The 26,465-nt window shown below is 37.6% G+C and overlaps 1 protein-coding gene across 5 annotated transcripts in view; it reads left to right on the forward strand.

Moving 5' to 3' along the window:
• Positions 1-26,465, forward strand: part of LOC121872712 (DNA-binding protein RFX2-like) — a 189,597-nt gene that overhangs the window by 97,875 nt on the left and 65,257 nt on the right. For 4 of the 5 annotated variants that reach the window (XM_042375721.1, XM_042375723.1, XM_042375719.1 and 1 more), the window contains one exon: positions 22,990-23,104. In XM_042375721.1, the coding sequence (XP_042231655.1) occupies positions 22,990-23,104 (115 nt within the window). The remainder of the gene's footprint in view (positions 1-22,989; positions 23,105-26,465) is intronic. The other variant, XM_042375722.1, reaches the window with a different exon arrangement.

Here is a 26,465-nt window from a genome sequence, read left to right on the forward strand (position 1 = left end):
AGTGTTTGTTTCTTATTTCAGATGATTTTAAGTGATAAGTATCTTTTTATAATACCCTCCAGTGTACGAAGTTATATACAATGCCTTACATTGGTGATAATACGCTTACACCACAGTCAAGTTTGCATAGTTAAAATAATAATATAAGATATATAAAGATACAGCTAGGTGTTTTAAGTGTGGCTGGAGGGTGTAATACTAGACGGTATGTAAATGGTGACTTAACTAAGATGCTTATCGTCACGACTTCCTGTACAGTAGTTGGAGGGATCAGATATGAGGATTTGGCAAATAGATTGACAATTTTCTTTAATGTTATCAGGGTGACCTTTGTAGAACTAGACGCTAGCAACAACAATATGGGAACACCCACAGCATGTACAATCAGAGCCGTATTAAGGGGTTAGGGGGCCCTGGGCGACACCTAGCAGTGGGGTGCACCCTGCTGACCACTGAAAATAAATCTAAGTAATATCCAAGGTCAATAGAAACAATAAAATCTAGTCCTAATGACACATTTACATATTATTTATTCCATTCAAAGAAAGCGTATACAGGAGTACATTCAATTACAAATGCACTTTTCGTGTCTTTTCTAGCAAATAAACGTATCACCACATTGTCAAATGGAAGTTCTCTTGAAATGTCTGACTCGGTGCTTAATAGCATCAGATTGTTGAGTCTCTCCTGGCGCATCGTGGTCCACAGCCTGTTGTTGATCAGTTTCATTTTTGAGAAGGAACGCTCCCCAGTAGAATTGGAGACCATTAACACCAGATATATCCTCAAAACCGTTTCTACATTTGGAAATGCTGATTGTAAACCATCGTTTTCCTTTATAATTCTGTAATAAAACGACTCATTGGGCTCATCCGCGGCTTTTGCACACAACTTTACTTGAGACGAAAATTGAATCATTTCATTGGAGATTTTTTCATCAATATCTTCTCCGTAAGTTTGCAGACGATTTTCTGAAGCAGAATGAATGGCATTGGCTGACATGGTTTCCAGATTGCTTAAAAAGCCGAAGTGATCTTTCACCAACGTGTATGCAGAAATCCTTTCGTTTAGGGATACCACTAGGTGACAATGACTGTGAGGAAGCATTTTGTTCGGAAATTGTCTATTGGACTAAGATCCACTTCACTTGAACGTCCATAATCCAGTGGAGCGAGCCATACTTTTGATCGCCTTTGGCGACCTGAACGGACAAACTCGGTGCTTCCTGCCAGATCTTTTGCTTTTTCCTTTTAGGCATCAAAACTGTTTCGCTTTCTTTCAACGAAAAATTTCAAGGAAACCAGCGAATTTACTGCTGATTGAAGAATTCGTTTTGGATCTTGAAGAAGTTTGTGTGGTGTAGTGTTCACTTATTTATATAGCCTTTTTATTATTTTGTTATAATCTCAGTGTTAAATAAGTTAAATCAGTTCACCAAACATGAATTTTAGCTGGAAATATTTGTGGCGGCCTGTTGGAGTTACGGTAAGTGGTGCACAGCGAGTGTTAGGCAATCTGTTCCACTTGTTTGTCGCTCTGTGGTAAAGGTTTTTAAAACTTTCTTTTTACAATGTTGTGGGTGGGCCCTGGGCGTGCGCCCGGTACGCCCTCCCCATAATCCGGGCCTGATGTACAGTACTTAGAAACTGTAGTGCGTTTCGAATAATTGCCTGTTTATAACAACTAATGCTGAAGACATTTTATTGGAATGTTAATTTTACCGCTACACCACCCCGTTAAGTACTGTACTGCGGTGTCCATCAGGACTCGTTTAGTGTAAAACTCGGTTTGAAACACGACGACCCTCTTCAAGGGAAGATGTTTAATAATACGGGCGTAAACCTCATTCGTTCAAAGGCCAAGCAAGGGGTATTGTTTCTCATTCGACAATAACACCACACTATCCAGGTAACGTCTTGTAAATTTTGGGTGTTAAATTGACAAAAAGTGGAAGAAAATGCTACCAACGTCGTTTTTAAGAATTCAAATCTGATCTCATCTTGTGCTCATGTGGGACATAAAACTCACATATGAGCTACAAGAACAGATGTTGCTGTAATATACAATACAATAATGTAGTAGCCTAGTAAGAAGGCAACACCGTCGGAGGTGTAATTCACTTAAATTTATCAAAGCAAATTTTAATTCACTAATATATATCAGAAGTTGACCAAACCGAGCACTTCAACTTATTATGAGTGTAAAACTTTAAATATTACATTAATGACTCCACGCATACAGTGTCACGCCTCACAGAGTATATGTTCGTCGCCATCACAGGGAACACCAAAACAAGACAACAGAACCCAGTGAAATTTGGTGAACGGTAATAAAGTCACAGGAAAAAAGAGTCACAGAAAAAAGTCACAATTTTGGCTAGGAAAAAAAGTCACAAGAAAATAACTCACATTTCCTTTAAACACCATAGATACTAATTAAAGTACTTAAACAAATAGTATTTTAAGTCGCTTATTAACTGACAATACAAGGCAATGAAACAAAAACATTTATGTCCATGGGCTTATTTCTTGGTCTAATACCTATTTAGATTTCTTTGTTAGGTTAGGTTATGTGAGGTTACCTTAAGTTAGGTTAGGTACCATTAGGTTAGGGACATTTAGGGGATCATATGAAGATCTTCCCCCCCAAAGTATCCAATTGAAGATCCTCCCCCCCCAGGCTAGATCATATGAAGATCCTCCCCCCAAGTAGGTTTGGGGGGAGGTTAGGTTAGGTTTGGTTAGGTTAGGTTTGGTTTGGTTAGGTTAGGTTAGGTTAGGTTTGGTTAGGTTAGGTTTGGTTTGGTTAGGTTAGGTTAGGTTAGGTTTGGGGTGGGGGTGGATCTTCAGATGAGCGCGACTGGGCTTGATCATATGAAGATCCTCCCCCCCCCCCAAGTAGGTTTGGGGGGAGGATCTTTATATGATCCCATTTAGGTTAGGTTAGGTACCTTTAGGTTAGTTGAATTTTAACTGGGTATTTCGATTTCCTTCATTCTGCTTGATACAACCTTAAAGTGGGCCCCTCAAATTGTAACCGTCTCCATCCCTTGAGAGGCCACAGCCGGCGAGATTTAAATATCAAATTTCTCTATCTATCTACCTATCAATCTATCTATCGACTATCTATCGTTCTATCTATCTATGAGGGAGTAGTCTTCATTACTTTCCTATCCACATTATTGAATGATTTATGTAACTTATGTAAAATAGTTATTAACGACCTCACTCCCATACCGGTGACGTTTGTATATTAAAAAAAAAACGAAATAAATAATAATAATAATAATACTTTAAAAAATATCAATTTTATACAATGCAACACCATCGAATATGACTTCTCACTGTAACCGTCAACTTTAATTATTATCTGCGAGGCTTCCGAGATATATGTTGATACAGCAGGTGTTGTAAGTAAAGTGATTTAATTATCTGTTGTTCGTTCGGATGAGCCATTCTCCTACTATTGTGCTTCCTTTTATAGTTTTAGAAAAGGGGTTTACTGATCATTGATAAAATCAGTAGGCAGTTTCATAAGTTACTGATATCACTAATATTGACATCAATGATATCAGTAATATCAGTTTTGATATAAAACTGTGATATCTTGTAAGAGGATTCAGATTCTCTTACAGTATCTATGGTGTTTAAAGGAAATGTGACTTTTTTCTGACTTTTTTTCCTGTGACTTTTTGTACCTGGATTCGTGAAATTTAAGTCTGTTAGTAATGGTGAAGTTTTGTGCGATTTTCAACTTTTCAATTTTTTTTTTTTTTTTTTTTTTACGGGGATTAGCCCACCCAGGCACAGGTCACTGACCCACATCGGGGCCTAGGGGACGAAAATGTAATAATAATAATAATAATTGTTCGATAAGAGAACAAATAGTAGCTTCTGCCATATACCGGCTGGTAAAATGCATTGTGACAAAAATTTCAAGGGTTTGGTTCAGAAACGAAGAGAAAAGTTACTTCGAAGAGCAGATCATTACACCAGACAAATGTAACAATGCTAGAGTGTGCAGCGATCCCTTTGTTATTGGTAAGGAACCTCTCCATATATGACACTTTTAGACTAAAAACCATTATACTTTATCCATGAATATATTTTTTTTGTAAAGATTTTTAGTTCTAAGTGTGCAATCCTCACACAAACCTTGGCCAGTCGTCTAATATGACAGTGATCCTTATAGTTCGTTGTAAATAATGATTTTTTTTTTTAACGGGAGTTACACGTATTTTTGTTTTCAAGGAAAGTCATCAGCATAAAATGATATCGAAAGTACTGACTGGACTCTTTCAACGAGTCTAGACTATGAATCCGGCAGGAGAATGATCATGCTGTCTATGGGCGTTCATAAGGAAAAGAATGTCTTGGTATTAAAATTCTTTTTACCGTAAACATGATTGCTATGAGCAGTGAAATTAACTATGTGATCATATAATTTTTTTTTAGCGAGCTAGTTCACCAGAACCTCCCTTTCCAATCCTTTGGGGGTAATTAATTGACTAAAAACAAAAAGCGAAGAAAGGTCTCCAACACAATGATGGCTACTGTATTTGTGGAGCTGCTTATTTTGCAGTGTTTATTGAATGGTAGACCTAATCATTTTAATAAAGTCTTTTATGTAAGCTTAATTTACTTAGCTGTTATGTAAACAAAAATCGCCTCCTAAACTCTAATTAATATTAAATACACACACATATAGATACACACCTCCATAAACAGATTAAAGCATCTTAATTTGCACTCCCTCGAGAGACGTAGAGTGAGGGGCGACATGATCGAGGTGTATAAATGAAAATCAGGGGAAAACAAAGGTGATATAACAAGGGTACTCAAACTATCCAACCAGGGACGAACTCGTAGCAATGGTTTTACATTAGATAAATTTAGATTTAGGCATGAGATAGGTATACATTGGCTTGGAAATAGAGTAGTGGAGTGGAACAAGTTACTGAGCTTTCATCATTAACTTGAACACGCTGGGTAGCTTCAAATATAGGTTAGATGGATGGTGAACGGTAATAAAGTCACAGGAAAAAAAGTCACAGAAAAAAGTCACAGTTTTGGCTAGGAAAAAAGTCACAGGAAAAAAGTCACATTTAAGGTAATAAAACTAAAAATATTTTAAAACAGTTATTAACTGACAATACATGACTTTTACATATTGACAACACAATTTATATATGATGCACGTAGGTTAGGTTAGGTTGGGTGAGGTGACTTTTTTCTGTGACTTTTTCTGTGACTTTTTTTCCTGTGACTTTTTTACCTGGATTCAGCTGGATATATGAGCGATAGGGGTTGGGTGTAAATAGGACTGCCCAGATGTTCCTAAACCAATCACTGCATTATTCCACTAGCTAATTCCACAACTAATTACAGAACCTACTAGAGGTGACAATATATTAGACCTAGTATTAACAAATAAAGAAAATATTATCAGAGATATCACAGTAGGGGAAGAACTAGGTAACAGTGATCACAGAGAAATCAGGTTCACCCTAAATTGGGAAACGAAAAACAATGACAATATGGTCAGAGTCCCAAACTTTTGATTGGCCGATTATCAGGGGTTAAGAAGGTACCTAGGTGAGGTCACCTGGGAACAGTCACGTCAGTCCCCAGTAGGAAGGGGTGAGGTCATAGGTAACACAACAATTGATAATGACTATAATATATTCACTAGTATATTACATAAAGCACAAGAACAAAATATACCATACAGAAAAATTAGGTCAAATAAGAATGAGCCAAGGTGGATGACCAGAAAACTTAAACATGACATAGGAATAAAGAAAGGAATATATAAGAAATTAAAGGGAGGGGAGGAGCAGCTCAGAAATAGGTATAATGAACTACAGTATCTAGGAATGTTAAGAAAAATGTAAGGAAAGCAAAGAGAGACTATGAAATCAAAATAGCAAGAGAATCCAAGGCGAATCCCAAGGGATTTTTCCTGGTATATAGGACAAAGGTCAAGGACAAAGTTGGGCCTTTAAAGTCAGGGAGGGGAGAAGTGATAAATGGCAGTGTAGAAATAAGTAAAGCATTGAACAGCTACGTCTTATAAGTTTTCACAGAAGAAAATTGCGATGAAATTCCAGAGGTGGAACTGATATTTAAGGGAAAGGAAGAAGAGAAATTAAAGAATATCACTATCAGAAAAGAGGATGTTCTTAAGAAGATAAATAAACTAAAGAAAACAAATCCCCAGGGCCGGATGAAATTTTCCCTCGAGTCTTGAAAGAGTGTAGGGAACAGATTAGCGGACCCCTCGTAAACTTATTTACAAAATCATTAGACACTGGAGTTGTGCCAGACTTGTGGAAACGGGCAAATGTAGTACCCATATTCAAAAAGGGAGACAGAGCATCAGCATCAAATTACCGGCCGATCAATTTGACGTCAGTAGTGGGGAAATTTCTTGAATCAATTACAGCAGATAGCATCCGATCGCATCTAGAGAAAAGCAAATTAATCTACGACTCTCAACATGGGTTTACAAAGGGAAAATCTTGTCTAACAAATCTGCTAACGTTTTTTTAGGAAAGTCTTCGAGGTAGTAGGTAATGACGAAAATTACGATGTTATTTACTTACATGGAGACTTTAGCAAAGCATTTGACAGAGTACCGCATCAGAGGCTTCTGAGAAAAATTAAGGCTCATGGCATCGGGGGGAAAGTTTTAAATTGGATAAAATCATGGCTCACCGATAGAATGCAGAGGGTCAGCGTAGATGGTGTTAAATCTGAGTGGGGCCGTGTAACCAGTGGGGTTCCCCAAGGGTCAGTACTAGGCCCACTCTTGTGCATAATCTATATAAACGATCTAGATACTGGGATCAGCAGTGACATAAGCAAGTTTGCAGATGACACCAAAATAGGGCAGCAAATTAATTCAGGGCAGGATGCAAATGCATTACAGGAGGATCTAAATAAACTGCAGGGGTGGTCTGAAAAATGCAAATGAAATTCAACACCAGCAAGTGCAGCATACTTAATATTGGAAGAACAAATACTTATAATGTATACAGCCTTAACAACATCAACCTAGAGAAGTCGACTTGTGAAAGAGACCTAGGGGTACTTGTAAGCCCAGACCTACGGCCTAGAAAACAGTGCATTAATGTTCGAAATAAGGCAAACAGAGTATTGGGTTTTATATCTAGAAGTGTAAGTAACAAGAGTGCAGAGGTCTTATTGCAACTATATCTTGCGCTAGTCAGGCCGCACCTCGATTATGCGGTTCAGTTCTGGTGCCCCTATTATAGAATGGATATAAATTCACTAGAGTCGGTGCAGCGAAGAATGACAAAAATTATTCCGGGACTTAGAAACCTTCCATATCAGGATCGTTAAAGAAACTTAACTTGCATTCCCTAGAAAGACGAAGAGTGCGGGGAGATATGATAGAAGTATTTAAGTGGGTGAAAGGAATCAATAAAGGGATATAGATAAAGTTCTTATAATATCCGAGCAGCATAGGACTCGAACACGGATTCAAGGTGGATAAGTTTAGGTTTAGGAGGGAGATAGGAAGAAACTGGTTCACAAACAGGGTGGTGGACGAGTGGAACAAGCTTAGCAACTTTGTAGTAAGTGCGGGAACTCTGGAAAGTTTCAAAAGGAGGCTAGATAGATTCATGGATGATAGAGAGTGGTAGTAACTCTCGACAGGAGCTGCCATGCACAGGCCAACCGGCCTATTGCAGACTCCTTATTTTCTTATGTTCTTATGTTCAGATCCCTCAGTGTTCTCAGCCAATTACCACCTCCTTTCACATTAAATAATTCTGCCAGCCAATCATTGACAGGAAATATCGGCCATGACACACTGTTTTACACATTAACTCGGCTAGTTTCTTCTTACTGTGGCGCACTTGGCTCCTCTATTTCCTATAGATTCTTATTATCTCCTTTTGCGGATCACTTGAACAATCTAACCCCTTTCCCCCTGACAGGTAACGTCAGGATAGTTAATCTCCAGGTAATCCTTGACCTTGGTAGAGTGGCTGGAAGGCATTTTGTAGGGGGGGGGGACATTTACATATTTTACCTTTGTAATTGTTTTGTTTAAACTGTGCATTTTTAGTAAATACATTTGTATTTGATGTACAGGTATATTTATTTATTTTTCTGAAGGACGTGCTTCCCGAATACTGAATATGATTTCCTGAACGGTTCTACCGCCCTGTAAGCTGGTCCCCTGTTGCTACAGTAAATACTGTAAGACAACAGGTGTCCACTGATAGAGCGACTCGGCAAACAGTGAGGACAAGTCACGATCAAAACAACTTGGTGCATGAAAGCGAAAAATCGCATTTACGAAATAAGCAAAGCGTGTTTCTCTGTTCAATATCTGCTTTTCTTGAACTGACCGAAAGTGTTAAAAATGAGCGTGGGAGATTTTCTTTCTCAAGAGCCGAGGCAATGACACTGGTAATATATTAGGGTCTTAATCCGACTTGGCCACACTGTCTTATTGTGACTTTAGGCGGCGGCACACTGGGAACTTTCCTCCAAATATGTTTGGCAAACACGGTTCAGCCAGCAAAACAAAGAGACGTTTCGCGTCACACTGTGATGTTTTGTTGGTGCATCTGTGGGGTATGGGTGGTTTTGTTCACACTCACGATGGGATGGAGAAAGGAAACTCACAATGTGCTCTCTGTATACATGTTGTATTGGATGTACAATGCAGCTTGGTGCTGGGAAGTGGCAGCGTGGTTACAAGCGTGATGTAGAGAGGGCTGGTTGGTGAGGGTGCTCAGAGGAGGACAGCTTGTGGGTCGCCATGCTCGCCAGCGGGAGCGAGGACCGCCAGGTAGGCGGAGGAGGAGGAGGTGTTGCTGGCTGGTTGGTGTAGGTTGAGAGAGATCACCACGAGGTCAGGTCTTAAATAGCAGGGGGTAAGCGTGACTTGGTAGTTGACCTCCGTGATGTATGGCGGCGCTGGTTGACCCAGACCACGAGGCATACACTGGGGAATTCGCGGGGTCGGCTACGCAGCGACAAACAACGTTTGTAGGGGAGAAATCCACTACAATACTCACTCCTTCCCTCCAGGAGGTGTAGGAGACTTGTTGTCTGCAGGGTTGCATGGCACATGTGAGGCAGAACGGGCGGTGCATGCCACATGTGAAACATAACGGCGATGGCGTGGATGAGCTGGCCGCTAGTGGAGGCAACTGTCTAGACTCACAAGATCTGTGGGAGAAGAGAGGGAGAAAGAGGGTAGTGGAGGCGATGAATGTTGTGCTTCCCTCACGGCAGGTACAGAGTCGTCAGATGCGCCTGCTGGGGTGTGTGGGCCTGGGTCAGGAGCAGGGGCTGCGTCAGCAGAAGCGGATGAGGGCTCGTGACAGCAGCTGGGTCCACGACAGCAGCAGGGTGCAGGACAGTAGCTGGGAGTACCTGAAGGAGAAAAGAGGGGTGTGTGGGTCCGCACTCAGGCGCATGGGCCGCGTCGGGAGCAGGGGCTGCATCAGGAGAAGCGGCAGGGGGTACTGCTGGGCCGGGGACGGTGTCTGAGGCAGGACGTGTGTGTTGGGGTAAGTAGGACGTGGTGCTTGGGGCAGGAATAGGAGCGGCTGTCTGTTTAGAGTAGCAGAGCTGCTCTAGGGTGTCTAACCTGCGGTTTAGAGACAGTAGCTCGCTGGCTCCTACCTCTCTGAGAAATGTTTGGGTGAAAACACTAGATTTTAAGGTATACTAATAAATAATACTTCAGACTAAAGTTAGGATAATATAATTGACATTGCTGGATTCCTTGCAGGACAGGGAATATTTTGAATGTAAACGTCATATATTTTGCACAAAAGATAAAATGTTTGCAAATTTTCATCATCTCCTTACATTACATCTAAAATTTGTACCTCTAATGCAAATTTTAAGATGTTTATATTTAAAATGATCGCCATCTTGTAAGAATTCCAGCAATGTAAATTATATTCTGGCTGGGTAATTTGTATGAATTTTATGAACTAAAAACAAATTTCTTAAGTAAATAAACAAATTATACTTCACTCAGGCACTATCTGTCAATCAAAATACCCCACCTCCCCTCCTACCCTCTTCCTAGCACGCTGGGTCCCTCCCTCCCTCCCTACCCCCACCCCCACCTTCCGTCCCTACCAGAGAAATGTTTGGGTGAAAACACTAGATTTTAAGGTATACTAATAAATAATACTTCAGACTAAAGTTAGGATAATATAATTGACATTGCTGGATTCCTTGCAGGACAGGGAATATTTTGAATGTAAACGTCATATATTTTGCACAAAAGATAAAATATTTGCTAATTTTCATCATCTTACATTACATCTAAAATTTGTATGTCTAATGCAAATGTTAAGATATTTATATTTAAAATGATCACCATCTTGTAAGGATTCCAGCAATGTAAATTATATATTTTATGAGCTAAAAACATATATACCTTTAGTAAATAAACAAATTATACTTCACCTGCGTAAATGATGAAATTTACCACGTAATTAAAACATTTCATTCTGGCAAGGTGCCGCGTAAATGACCAAACGCGTAAACAAAAATTGCGTAAATCCAGACTCAACTGTATATATTGATTGATTTAAGGGCGATTTCGGGGATTTTTAGGAGTGTTTCTGACTTTATGCATTTTTTGGCTTTACTTTGTATGTAATGTTTTTGTGAGTTGGAACCAATTGTGTTTTTTAATCGAGGGACCACCGAATTATTTTCGCATTTTCGACTTACAACCAATTCGACTTACGACCTGGTCGTCGGTCCCTAACCTCATCGTAAGTCGGGGACTGATTGTATGTGTGTGTGTGTGTAGATTGTAGACACACCCACAAAACACATAGTACAAATAAATGATAATGGGAAAATCCTCTCACAAATAATCAGAAACAAATGTATTCAAAATGTTGAGTCTACCTTCAAGTCTACTATGTGCTTTATTGATAACAAAGCACGGAATAGACTTGAGGGTAGACTCAACATTTTTAATACCCCTGTATAGGATGTAAGGAAAATATTAGGTAACATACATAGATATTTTGGGTAAATAAACACATCACTGCATAGCTTGTCTCTTTTGTTATTAGTAATAATGCTTAAACAAATACTGTACGTACTAATATTAGTACTACAGGGGCTCCCCTACTTATGAACTGGTTAGGTTCCTGAAGTCTGTTCGTAAGTCCAACATTACTCTTGTCAATACATACTGTATACAGCATTGTAAAAAAAGGTTGTACCGACAGCTATACCCCAATAATACTCAACAGTATTTCTTACCAGCCTTAAATGGTATTTTAATGTATGAATAGCATGTACAGTACTACTGTATAGTAATAATAAATAAACACTCACCATGTTTAGCCGTTACGTTTTCAAAGAGACTTATGGCCTTCCACTGAATTAAGTTAAGGCTTATAGGCATGCGGTGCTGATGCTGGTCTTCCAGCCACACACTCAAAAGTTTTTCCATCTCTGCGATCACTGAGCCTCTTTTCTTACTAATGATCGTGGAATGCATTGGCACAGAACCTTTCACATGTTACATAATGTGCTCTTTGTCCTTCAAAATTGTCCCAACAGTTGAATGATTCATCCCAAGAGCATTTGCTATGCTTATCATTTTCTCAACTTTCACAACGCTTTATAATGTCCACCTTAGTTTTAATGTAATAGTGTGACGCTTCTTACTACCACCAGCTCCTCTGGCATCTCTCTTATGCTTCTGAGACATGTTGGGGTCAATAATATTCATCAAAACCACAAATAACACCGTGAGGCAGCAGAGGAACACAACAAAAATAATGGCGCTAGGGATACAGGGTGACGCTGAACAGCCAACGCCATCTATTGCGCGACGGTTGAACTTACGACCCGGCGCGGTTTTCAAACAGGCAATTGGGCAATTGGATATATGGACAGGTTTGTTCGTATCTCTGAAAGTTCGTAACTTGAATGTTCGTAGGTAGGGAAGCTCCTGTACTAGTAATAATATAGAGTCATGGTGCATTATAATTACTACTTTAAGTACATCACCGTAATACCTGTAGAACAAAATCGATCTTGCTGGCTAAAATTCTTCTTCTCTTGAGACGTTGTCTTTACTTTTCCAAAGGGAGGTGGTGGTAGGGTTGAGTTGGTCAGGTCTGATCACAGCTAATCCTACTTCTTCCAGCTTCCCAAGGGAGGTGGTGGTTGGGTGGAGTTGTCTAAGTCTGATTGTAGCTGTCCCTGATCCACTTTGTCACTGCTGCACTCTGCTTGATAAATGAAATTAATAAAATTTAATATTTATTGGTTCTTCTTGATAAATAAAAGTAATAAAATTAAGCATTAATGGTTCAAAATAAGTAAATAAAGGGAAGTCAAAATACCAATATGTAATTATGTAATATGTGAAGTTATTCATATGTTGATAAAAATATTTAACTTACTCAGTGGGATGAATGACAGCGCTGTTGATTGCTAACCAGATCATTGAAGTAAGGTGTTACCTCCGTTGTTGCAATGAAAATACTTGTTCAAGATGATCATCAGAAAACGGTCTGCTCACATATATATATGTAGATCCAAACAGCACAAGCATTCTTTGGGCATGAGCCTTTAGTTTTGGAAATGCACAGTCATTAAGAGAGGCATAGAATTTGGGAATAGGCACTGATTTCATCTGCTCAGAAAGCAGTGGATCAAATTGCAGGTCAATAAGCCTGAGTTGTAAGTCAAATGGGGCTTTGTCAACATCAAATGAGAAGGGAGAAGACAGGTCATTTTCAATTAATTTGAAATCCTGGAATCTGCGAGAAAATTCAGCTTGCCAAAAAAGTAGCTGCAATGAATACTTTGTACATTTTGATCACAAACTGCAATCTGTTGTAAGGTTGCAAAGTGAGAAAACTGTTTGTTTGTCATCTGACGAGACAAATGAAGTAATTTCTAAATAAAAGCCTTGACACTGTTGTATAAATCATGTAGCTTTGAATTCAGGTCATTCATATGACCCATGATATCAATAGCAAATGCAAAATCGGAGAGCCATTTCTCATCATTCAACTGAGGAAAATTAATAGCTTTCTGTTTCATGTCCAAAAATAAGCCAATCTCTTCTTTCAGTTCCCAAACTCATTTCAGGATTTTTCCCAAACTAAGCCACCTCACCTTTATTTGATACAGCACATCTGTATGATCAGATTCCAAGTCTTCAAACTGTCTGTGATTTAATCCTCTTGCTCGAATGTAATTAACCATTTTTACGACTGTCAATGACATGGCTTAAATTTAAAACACTCTTGCAAAGGACTTCTTGATGAATAATGCTGTGTAGAAAGACAATATTTTGTTCTGCATTTGTTTCTCTGGCTTGATCTTGAATTTTCTCAGCAATCCAATATTTTTACCTGTCAGATTTGGCCCTTCATCGGTGGTCACATTTATCAGTTTTTTCCACTCTTCTTAATTTCAAAATACAGTTATTTACTGCCTCCAATAAGTCTTCTCCAGTTGTTGTTACTTTCAGTGGCTGCATTGATGCCACTTCTTCTATGATCTCAATATTTTTGGTGATGCCTCGAATGAAAACTAACAACTGCGCTGTGTCTTTGACATCACAACTTTCATGAAGTGCCTGTGAATAGTAATCAAAGTCTTTACTTTCTCTTTAAACTGCAGATACATGTTCTCAGCGATGTCCTCTACACATCTTACAATTGTTTGCCTTGGCAAACTTACTTTCTCAAACTGGTTTTTCTTGTCTGGACATAAAATAGAGGCAGAATCAACCATACTTTCATTTTATATACTCATTCAGAGAATGGCTTGCTGTTTTGGGGGGGGAATTATGTGAGCAATTACATAACTTACTCTTGTAATATCATCCTGGGATGCAAATTTTTTTGGAAAATACTTTTCTGTTGTAATTGAGCAACCATCACGTTAGCTGTCTTGCTCTTTTCTTCATCAGAAAGTTGTTATATTTACTGGAGTGCTTGGTCTCAAAATGGTAATTTAAGTTGTAATTCTTTAGCACTGCCACACTATCTTTGCAAATTAAACACACTGCTTTTCCATCCACATTGGTAAAAAATTATTTAGAAGTCCATTCCTTGTTGAATGTTCGACACTGCTTCAGCTTTCCTCTTCTTAGATTCACTTATTTTCACTTAAAAATTATGGGTTGGGGGAAACAACACATAAGTACAAATTCTGCAAAACCACAGTAATGTCCTCTTAAGTGAGAAGCAGAGAGAAGACCTTGTTTCTCTAGTGTTGGGGCTGGACACCCAGGTCAGTGTGGGACACAATATTGAGGTGTGGGTGTGGCTGTCCAGGTCATATGGTCAAGAATGGGTTTTTCAGGTAAGGGTTTACTGACCTCCCTTTGCCTAATCCCCATGGATAACCATACTTGAGATTCACAAGGCTAGGTCAGCAGGTGATGAGCCGGTCTTGCTGCTATGGATGGCCAACTCCCACAAAATATTGATCCTTTCTAAGATTAAAAAAAAAATATGCTCCATTGCCACATGCAATGGCGGGCCACAAAAATAATCTGGCAGGCATAATTTTACCTGCGGACAGTATCTTGCCCATCCCTGGTGTATACTGTACTTGTTTTGTGTATACAGTACACATGTTAAAGTGTATTGCTGTATTGTCTATACAGTATACAGTACAGCACATGCCAAACCAATTGTAAACTTGTCCGACGATAGTGGTAAATAAATATTATTATATTATTACTGTAACAGTATTATTATTATTATTATTATTATTATTATTATTATTATTATTATTATTATAGAATCACGTCTCATGGATGGGTACCGGTAATAATCTTTGTGTTGATATACATTGAAAACTGTAACATTACTTATGTACAGTAGCTAAAAAAACTATCTGTGCATACTTTGTGGGAAACAATATGAGACCATGGACGATAAATTTTGGTATATGAGGGCTGTCACTAGTCACACGTAAAATTTCGGAGCATATCGACCCCCACCTGCACAGATAGTTGTTTTAGCTACTGTACAACTGCTTCAATTCTTGATGCAAGTTAGGCATTTGTGGGGTAAATGCCTCATAAAATTATTACCAGTAGCTTTAAAAGAATAATTGTGATGTTATGTATTTATATATCACTGTTGAAGCTGTTTATACTGTACTATGCCGAAGTTCATTTTCATAATGTTGTTGTCGTGTACAGTTTGTTGAGATTGATGCACTGTATTACTGTATCTTGAGATAGATTTTTTGCTATGTTAGAATAGACTATTTTAGAGTATGTTGGGGATGATGTACAGTATGGTGAGATTGATGTTTTGCTGTTCAGAGTTTGTTGATGTATTGTTGTGTGTTGAGGAAGCCGTATTATTAGTATGGTGAGAAAAATGTTTTGCTGTACGTTGAAGTTGGTGTTTTGTTGTGTGTTGAGGATGATGTTAGAGTGGTGTATAGCCAAGTTATTAAGAAATACATCCAGAAATTAATAAACAAAGGATGGTAAAAAGGGTCAATATTTTACCTGCAGTTTCAATTTCAGACTCTCTCAGCCCCCAACATTTTCAATACAGTACCCACCTTATATTTCACTACTGTATGTGTTTATGTTAGCTTAGGTTTCAATACAGTATTTGCATATCCCTTCAGGATGTTTTCAGATCCACCCCCCTCAAGGTCCCATCAGTTTCAGTGTATACTGTACTGTATGTCTTCTTTAATGCAAATTCAGAATCTCCTGCAGTTTCAACATTGGCCCCTTTCCCTGCATTTTAAGGATCCCCTCAAAAAATTTAGTTGGTTTGACTTTCCACTTTGTATTTTCAGTACAGAAAATCCTTATTGCAGTTTGTATGTTTGCATCTCTCATACCATAAAAGTACAATCTACTCACCTAAACACTTGTTGTTTTTTACATGAGGAGAAGGTTGTGTTTGGATAGGATGGTTGTAGGCAGGTAGTAGGCAGGTACACACAATTGCAGGGTCTCAGTTGTTCCTCTTTCTTTGACAACACAACATACATACAGCTACTCCTTGACTTATGACATACTCGACCTAAGACCACCCAGACATATGACCACCTCAGTCGTACCAAAATTTTGTCAAATTACGTATTTTCGAGTCCCAACGTTAGTGATTGCGCTGTGTACTGACAAAATTTTTGTTTGTAATTCACTTTAAAATGGCTGACAAGCTTAAAAGTGTGAGTTTTGTGGTGCTGAGAAGAAAAGGAGACATCTATTTTAGATTCTCTATGTATTATTTAAGCATTTTCGACTTACGACCAATTCGACTTATGACCTGGATTTGGATCCCTAACCCCTTCGTAAGTCGAGGAGAGCTGTATATCGTTTCTCAGCATTGATTTTTTTCAATGTATTTCTTTCTTATTACTACTATTATTATTATTATTGTTATTATTATAATTATTATAATTTTATTTTAATTTTAATTTTGTAATTTTTTTTTTAATTTATTATGATTTTATTATTATTATTTTTATTATTATAATTATTATTATTATTATTATTATTATTATTATTATTATTATTGTTATTGTTATTGTAATTATTATTATTATTATTATTATTATTATTATTATTATTATTATTATTATTATTATTATTATTATTATTATTATTATTATTATTACTGTTACTACATTCCCCCCCACCCAGGCCCAGATGTGGGTCAATGACCTGTGCCCAGGTGGGCTAACCCCTTTAAAAAAAGAAAAGAAAAAAATGGGGGCTCATCTGGGTCGTTTATTAGGTAGTGGCAAAGTCACATTGAGTGGAGAAGAGAGGACAGTTTCTTTGTTAACATTTGAGGGATACTTTTATTGTCGATGCATGTTGGTTGTTTACAAGAACATTATAAGCTTTGTTTTGGGGTTTTTAATTCTTCATATTACAGTTTATTTACATAATATACCCGTAATACAGTACAACAAAATGATACTGTACTATATGGTATATTTAGTTGATTTGTAGAAAGTGCAGAATATCCATGTACAGTCGCAGACTCTTCCATGTTGAACACCCAGCCAGATGACCAGACAGGTAGAATCAGCTGACGATCTGGTAACAGTGTGGGGGTGGGAGGGGGGAAGATGGGGGAGTTCTTGAGTTGCGTGTTGCATAATATAATCATATTTTACTTTATACATTACAAAGTAATGGAAGTAGAAGGGATTATTAAATTTAGGAAAGTATTACAATGTTTGATTATTTGCACTGTAAATGGTCATTCCTAATCTAAAGTTCGAGGCCAGAGAAACACGGATCTTAACCTTCCCGCACCAATTCTTAGTAAGAATAGCATGGGAGAACAGGTGCCAGTCAATGGTTGATGTTGACCAAATATTTAGTTATAATATCCATTCTTATAATATACTTATTTCTAGAGGATAGGAATATTGCAATAAAAAAAGTATGGAAAGTTGTATTATTACGCGAAATGAAACAAGTTGTGATTGTTATCGTAACAAAAAATAAAATAGTCACATTATTAAAGCGAAAATAAAGTACACGAAATTTTATTAAATTTTTTCACTCCGAAGTATGAGAGACGACTTAGTGAAAATGAAGCTCATGAGAGGTGGCTAGATTTTTGCTTTCACTAAGGCTGTCCTAATAAGTGACAATATGAGGTTGGACTTGGGCATTAGAAATCATCGACAGAGGAGCACAGTGCCAGCAGACTTGTCTTGGTTTGTCGGCATTAGGCACCGAACTTCTGGAAAAGGCTATTTTTCACTGACGTAAATTCTTCACTTTAGTATCCTATCCACCCACCTTCTTTGTTGATAACGGCATTAAGTCATTTGGGCATTGATATAAAAAGGTTGTGGAGGATATCATGTTTGGCCCTAAATACGTCCCACTCTGCCTTGGTGTGGGCGAACAACTCTGCAGACGTTCTTTCCCTCGGAAGCTCCCAAGTGTTCACAATATTCGCCCATAAATTTTACAAAGGGTTCATGTCAGCCCCCCGACTAGGCCAATCCAGCAGCTGTAAATTCTCATGGTCAGCAAACCACTGCTGGACAACTCTAGCTGTGTGTATGGGGCACCGGTCATAAATGAAAACAATAGGTGTGGGGGGGGGGGATTTCTTCCCTGCAGAGAGAGCAAGAAAAAATTCTCCAAAATGTCCTGATACTTCTGTACTGTAAATCTCCCGTCAATTTGAACCAAGTCCCCCACACCATGGACAGACATACAGATGCTGCGTTCACTATGAGCCTCCTCGTAAATATGCTCACGATCATGCCTGTTGTTAGAAAATTTCAGCTGTTAATGTCATGATGCATTATAATTTGTCTAACTTATCAATATTGCTGGAAACCTTTACGTTAATTATCTTAAAATTACTTTTGCTTAATATATATCTAGCAACTTCATGGGTTCCAATTTGGCATTTTATTTAGAATACAGTGGTCCCTCAGTTAACGAGCACAATCCATTCTAGAAGGTTGCTCGTTAACCGAAAAACTCGTTAACCGAAACCATTGTTTCAATGGGTTTTGGGGTAATTGGTTCCAGCTCACCGAAAATTGCCTAAATTCAACAAAAAAGGTAGAAAAGTACACTTACTTTGAGGTGTGTATGTAGAAGGCTCCTGGAGAAGGCATTGGGGTGGAAGAGAAGTCACCCCATGGCACCATTTCACCCATAAAATTTTAGTTCTCTTGGTGTAATTCAAGATTATGTTCTTTAAATCAACACTGCACTGCATTATATATTGTCAATATGTAAAATAAATTTCAAAATGACCATTAATTTGCTTGCAAACACAGAAAAAAGCATTTAGTTGAAGAGAGTCTCAAGCAAGATGTTACCTCCACTGAAAAGACACAAAGACTGACGCCTGTATGGTGTGTTAGCAGGCTGGATGGCATGTTCAATAATTGTTAAAATTACTAAAAAATGTAATATTAAACTTTTAAAATTATTGAGTAGTATAAACTTCTTGATATTTACTAAAATGGTAAGGAATTTAAGTCCTAGAACCGATTACTGTACTGGCGGACTAATACTACAGCTGGTGGACCGCCAAATGCAAGCGAAAACATGTTCAGGTCAGCTCATACAAAACTCGTTAATCGAGGGATTGCTCGTTAACAGAAGTTAAGAATCTTATGGAAGGTAACTCATTAACCGAAATCTCGTTAGCCGAGGCGCTCGTTAACCGAGGGACCACTGTAAAGCTGGACAAATAAAATACACATAGTCATTATCGATGTGTGCCTTGCCGAGAGAGTAGAGGTAGCACTGTAGTATTTATTTATATCATAGGTTTGGAGTAGTAGTTTTAGCAGGTCTAAAAAGCAGGTTTACTTGACTTATAACCTTTGCATGTAATTTACATTCAGCAGTTCCTGAAATTTTACCATAAAAGTAAGAATTCATAAAAGGTCGAACTTTGTATTCGTGTGTTTCATTGCATTTGTTAATTGGTGCTCTGGACAAAATGTTGTATTATTGTTACCTAGTGTTGTTGCACCTTCACATGTGTATTCTGCCGTGATTGGTCGATGGAAAGGTCTTTTTGTCTGTGAAGACAACTCTGTCCCAGAATTCCAGCGACTGGTCAGCATGTCGACGAGTGAAGGCAACTCTGGCAGCACGGTGTTCCTCTGTCAGTCGTTCTTTCTTGGCGGGAATCCTGTGGTGGATACCCGCCTCATGAACCCACCTCCGGACAGTTTTGGCGCTCACATCCAGTCGCAGATCTTCGTGAATTGCAACAGCATTATTGAAAGGGTTGTCCTCAGCTGTTCTCAAGATCCTTGTATCATCTTCAGGAGTAGTCACTCGTGGCCGGGGATGTTTCTCTCAATCAAAAAGAAAATGCTGATTAAAATGCAATTTTTTTTTATGCTAAGTAAATATATTTGATTGTCTGTGTAATCACCAATAACATGTCAGTCTGATTAGTACTTACCAAGGTCATTCAGGTTGCCACTCTCCTCCCATCTTCTAATCCACGGCATACGGCTCAGATAGAGTACAGCTTCTCGTAGGCTCACAATGCGACATCTCAAAGCTAACTGGGTGTCACGACGGTTCATCTTGAAGTCTAAGAGCTTTCTGTTGAATTCTATGATTTCTAGGGTCACGATAATACCTCGGATGAGTTTGAATTTGCTGTCGACACTTGTTACGTGATCAACAAGCAAATTATCATTATTTTCACTGTTTTGTTTTGCATTCCATTTAGGGTCGGAAGCATTTATATCTTTAAACACTTGTTTTTTTACGTCATGTCATTATTAATTTCATTACTTGTGAAAATAAAGGATAAGAGGTGTGTGTGTGTGTGTGTGTTACAGATGGCCTAGCACCACAAGGTAACTTCCTAACATTATAAAGGATAGCATTACGCACCTACACATCATTGACAACTACATGTCAGTATCTTTCGTAGCACCATACCACTTGAATCACCATATTAAAACGATAAGTGTAAAGAGGTCATTTGGTTTACCCGGTGCGAGGCTAGGTCGAAACGTGACTTACGACAGCATATGGTTTCATTATACGCTATTAATGCTTTCATGAAATATAATGTGTATATAAGAGCAGTCGAATCACCTAAAAATGTGTATCAGCTTAACCCTTTCACCACATCGGCCAATTTTGATGGTATTCCCCAATAAGTGCCAAAAGTTACTAAAAATGAAAATGTTTACAGTAACGTTTTAACTACTTTTTTTTAATGAAGAAAGCGTGAGGAATCCATATAGTATAACAATTAAAAAGTTATAAAGTAATAATATCTAGGGTAAATTTACGATTTTGTGGGGAAAACACTTATTTTTAAATTTTTTCTGTTTTCATAATAATTGGCAATATCATAAGTAGTCAGATAGTGTAAACTGCAACGATAAATAGTTTATCTTCCATTGAAGTAAACCACCTTTGGGAATATATGTAGGTAAAGAATAAATTCATATACAGTATATCCATAAAAAAATTATTTTCCTTTCACATTTTACACGCCTTACTCACTCTTGTATTCCAGACATTTCTGAAAGGCAAAGAAAAAATGAAGTATCAGAAAACCCGTCTCAATATGCCACGTTTGGCTCCCTGGTTATCTGTGTTGCTCTATTTCCTCTTTTATTATGTTTCCTCTCTCCTCTATTCATTATGCACTACCTGTACCACTTTCTAATACACATTTCATTTAGCACACTCTTAAACTTTTAACATATCACTATATATACCATTATTCTCTAAAAAGAAAACATGAATAAACAATGTCACATAATTTTCCATCATGGCATATGCAAGAAATAATTTCACTTCCCAACTTACCTTATTCATTTCCCTTCTAATTTAATGATTATCACACTGCAAGTGCTAGTATTGAATCTATATATATATATATATATATATATATATATATATATATATATATATATATATATATATATATATATATATATATATATATATATATATATATATATATATATATATATATATATATATATGAACAGTTATTAGTCATAAAAATGGGGAAACTGGGCAAAACACAGAGCAATAATGTTGACTCCTAGTGTTTTGATGGCTGGCTTCAGCTTGCCCCAGTCGCCGCTAGGTGGTAGCATCTACTGGGCCGGCGCATAATTCAAACCCTGAAGGACTGTAGTCGAGTTACGCGTTAACAGAAAGTATTTTTATGAATGTGGACTAAAGTCGATTTAAGCAGTGAAGGACAAAAATTAAAATGTGAATAAAGTCGAGCCATACGGTGAAAGGGTTAAGGTTATATATCGGATTTTGAAAATTGGTCGACATCAATCATTGACTGGCACCTGTTTTCCCATACTGTCCTTACCCGAGGAAGAGTAGCAGTAGTGCGGGGAGGTAAAGGTTACGTGTTTCTCTGGCTTTAGATCCTTAGATTAGAGATAACCAATTACACCCTAATAAATCAAACAACATAATGCATTTGTAAATATGTATTCCTGCACCATAATTACCTCTTCCACTTCCATCAATCTTTTGTGTGCGAAACAACATGTGATTATATTATGCAACCCAGAACTCAAGTACTCCCCCATCTTTTCCCCTCCCCCTGCCACCCCCGCACAAACAAACTGTTACCAGATCGTCAACTGATTCTACATCTCTGGTCGCCTGGCTGGATGTTCAAAGTGGAAGAGTCTGCAACTGTACATGAAACATTACTTAGGGGTGGGGGGGGGACGACTTCTGCTTCATAACACAGCCTAGGTGATAATCATCCATTGGAAATACTGTATCATTTACCTGGAACACCCATTGTCTCGACCATGGACAAGATCAATTCTCTTCGACTATAAAGGGTTATGTATTCAACAGTTTTACAGCAGCTGTGAGTATGAACTAAAATAGTACCTGTCTGAAGACATGTGAACAAGAAGTAAATTGTTGCCTTAGGTATTTGGGTTGTTTTGCTTCACTACAGCTTTTATTTGAAATATAAACTTGATTTAATAGGACTCATTTTATGGTTACCACTTTATACACATTGTCATATGCCAAAATTGTAAAAAGAAAAAGAGACCAGTTTGTAATGTGGCATTTACACTGTAACACATCTGAGGATACCAGTATCATGTTCCATATGTTAGGCAGAGAACAGTTGGAAATTGGTCTGTTGGGCTGATTCAACTGCTCATCTTCACACTGCAATTTTTTTTATTTAGGCCTTGCTCTGTTTTTAATGATATCATGACTGCTTTTGGCTGAGTACAGAAAGACCTGTACCTGTACTAGCTCTTATTGAAGCTGCTGTTGCTCCTGCTGATGCTCTGAGCAACATAGGTCTCCAGAAATATATTAATATTAATATGTGCTTTGTTTAGATCTGATATGTGCTTTTGATGTTTTATTTTGTTATGTAACTGTTTTAATCTGTAGTAATTTGACTGTTGCTCAGCATGTGATAATATTGGAAGGTTGATGGCAAACATTTTATCTTTGCAGTTTCTGAAGGCGATGGGTCCCTGGATTCAAGCGGCGGTGTTGGCGTTCATGGTGCCTATGTCCAGTATGTAGACGCCTCGCCAGACCCTCTCTATTCTTCCACTAATGGACAGATGTAACTAACCACGCCCCAAGTATTATGCTTGTAACCCTGTCGTACCCCTGTTGTAACTATGGAGAACTTTAGCCATTATTTTTTTTTTATATTTGCTTTCCCATCATATGAAACTTGGTTTGTTGTAAATCAGAACTACTGTACAGTACTGCCATCACAGCCTCATCTGGTTTAAATCATTCACCAACTTTTCATTAAGTCTTAATGTACATGTATTACTTATGAGATTGTATTCTCCATCCAAGACTGTTTGTAGAGACAGTAACATGATACTTTTAAGAGTGACATGAAATGTCAAATGTTGTCTTCATTTTGTTTTATTTGAAATTGGTGATGTTGTCAGTAACAGTTTTAATCACCCCAACATCAAAGTACAGTAGATGAATATTTTTGGACCAAAGACTCTCTAAGCAAATGCTCTGTAAAATGGAACGTCCATAATAATTGTTTTGCAGAATTTTAAAAAATTTTGATGATTCATATGATCATTTAGAAAATTATTATTTGCTTTAGTGTCATTTTGCAAATATTTCATTGCTTCCATGTTTTAATACTGTATTGTAAAGAATACTTTGCAGTTTTCATCATACTTTACTACAGTAATTATACAAGACAGACAAATAAAGTTTAATAAGTTTATCATAAGGAATACAGTATAGATAAAGCATACTACAGAAAGACTGAACTGGAAGCTTAAGTGTTGCACTCTGTACTTGGAAGAAAAGATTTTATCGAAAGTTAGAGTGAAGACGCCAGAAAAAAACGTTTCCATGAGAGAAGTCAACCTTAAAACTGGCCCTTGTCTGTTTTATCAACAATTCCTTGATGTCTTGGTAATTTTGTGGCAACTAAAGGCATTTGTATTATGAATTTGAGGCGAAGAGCAGTATGTTTCACGTACCAAACAATTATTATATAAATTATTCCAAGTTTCTCACTCCTATAGTACAGTCCAGTAATTGCACAACACTGTGAAATTAAGAACTTGTAATGTTAGAAAGGCTGTGAAAATAAGATTATGTTGGCGGCAAGGGTCTGTCTTGCCACATATGGTTGGTTGACATCCATGTTGTTGTTGTTGTTTGCATATTTCTGTTGTATGGTTTGCATCATTATTTTATGTTTAATATTTTGGTAATATTAATAAACACGATTAAAATAATCCTAATTGCCTATGTTGCAAGATGAAACATTTATTTGCGATTTCATTTATGTCTATATTTTCCTAAAACATCCCCATAAACAACTGATCTAATTCTTAACTTGACCACTACATGTAAAGATGACAAGGGCTGTGAAGTACTTATATCTGTCAATTATGTGTGATGCATGATGACTTCAGAGATGAGTGTAGCTGAATGAAAAAATAATAATAATATTAGTTATAAGTCTTGAAAGTATAGTGCTGTTATTACTAGTTTTTTTCAATAAGTTAAGGAGAGATAATTGGTGGTAAGAAGGAATGACAGGATATATTACACTCAGACTTTTTGGCTTTTTGTTATGTGGAAATGTTGGAGACACACACCAATGCATGGTACTTTTCTGTTGCACTAAATATGTGTCTAATGATGTTCACCTTATCAATGTTAATAATACGTAAATCACCTCTAAAAAATGTAGACCGTTGTACTTATTCTGACAATTATGTATACAGTACAGTACCAGAATTCTCTCCAGTAATATAAAATAGTTTGAACTTTCCATAGAGTAAATAATGACTCCTTCCATTCCTTCTCACTATACTAGTCATCGATACTAACAGTAACTTACATTCTATCTGTTTAAGCAGTTCCACTACTAGGCCATAAATAATGTATTAACATTTATTTTTTTTTTCCATTAGGGACTTATCATTATTACTCGTGCTTCAACAACACCATCACTCTTTGCACCACCTCAGTCTTCTCATCTTCCATCACCTTTATTAATCATCACTACTCCTGTACTACATATTTTTACCTTACACTCATGCTAAAAGTTAATGTAAGAAAATATTTTATTGTAAATCTATATACTTGTATACAGTAATACTGTACTGTATCTCTGTTAGCCTGAATCTCTCAAACCCAGAACTCTCTGATAGTCGGAATTGAAATTTTCCCGGAAAATTTTTCCCAAAGCCGGAATTTTCCGGAAAATTCCGGCTTTGGGAACGATTTTCCAAGGGGCACATTTTTTGGAAAAATTTCCCCCCCCCCTCCCGCCAAAAAAATTTTTTTTTTTTTTGATACCCGGAAAATTCCGGGGATGAGGGATTTTTTTCGGCTTTGAGGGAGTCGTCTCGTTACCCGGCTAATGGAGATATCACTGTACTTGTGCTTATATTTATTCATGCTCCAAAGATGTTTGATTATGTAGTACAGTACAGTCTCTCCTCAACTTACGATGGGGTTCCGTCCCGATGACCAGGTCGTAAGTCGAAAAGGCGAAAATTATACATAGAAATTATAAAATGAAATACGGGACAGTAAAAGTAATCAATAATGAAATATTAATGAAGTATTACTGTGCACTTACCTTTAATGCACACAGGGCCTCAATATTTTTTTAATAAAGCATGGAGACTACATTAATTGGATGAAGCAGAGGAGGAGACAGGGCTGGGTGGGTCATCAAGTTTGCCCTCTTCAGACAGGTTAACATACTTGCTTATTGAAGGTTTTGGATCATCTTTAGGGAGTGAAGAGGCAGCAGTGGTGGGACATGAGGAGACAGCAGTGGAGGACTTCTTAAAAAATATGTCCAATTTAGACTGCACAGTTTGCCTTTTCTTTTCATTGTAAATCTCCCTGTAGCAAGCAAGTGCATCTTGGATCAGTCTGTCAACTTTTGCAAAATGCTCAACATTTTGATTCATTTCTTCAAACATTAGCATCCCATTATTAATAGTAACAAATGCCTCTGCCATTTGTTTCACTGAAAACTTTTTGGGGGATGCAGGTTCGTCTTTTACATTTTGTCTCTTCTTCCTCTGCAATTTTCTGTGCATCCAGTTCAATACAGTGCTCGTTACTTAGCTCTTGTGCTACACTTTTCACCAACTGTTCAACATCTTCATTATCAATTTCTAACTCACCAGCTGTTTACCCATCTCCACTATCTTGTTACTAATCTCAGAAATTGCTTTATCTTCATTAAATCCTTTGAAACTGTTCACATATCTTTTCAGGACTTTCTTCCATATTCCCTTCATGCACTGACCTGTAACCTCATCCCATGCTGCAGCTATGTTCTTTGTACATTGCAAAATGTTGTAGTCCTTCCAAAACTCTCTGAGCGTTTTCTCACCTTCAGTAGCAGCAATAGCCTGAGTGAAGGTTGTACGTAAATAATACGCTTTAAAAGCAGCAATAGCACC

The sequence above is a fragment of the Homarus americanus genome, unplaced genomic scaffold, assembly GCF_018991925.1.
Source record: "Homarus americanus isolate GMGI-L3 unplaced genomic scaffold, GMGI_Hamer_2.0 scaffold39155, whole genome shotgun sequence".
In the NCBI taxonomy this organism is placed as follows: Eukaryota; Metazoa; Arthropoda; class Malacostraca; order Decapoda; family Nephropidae; genus Homarus; species Homarus americanus.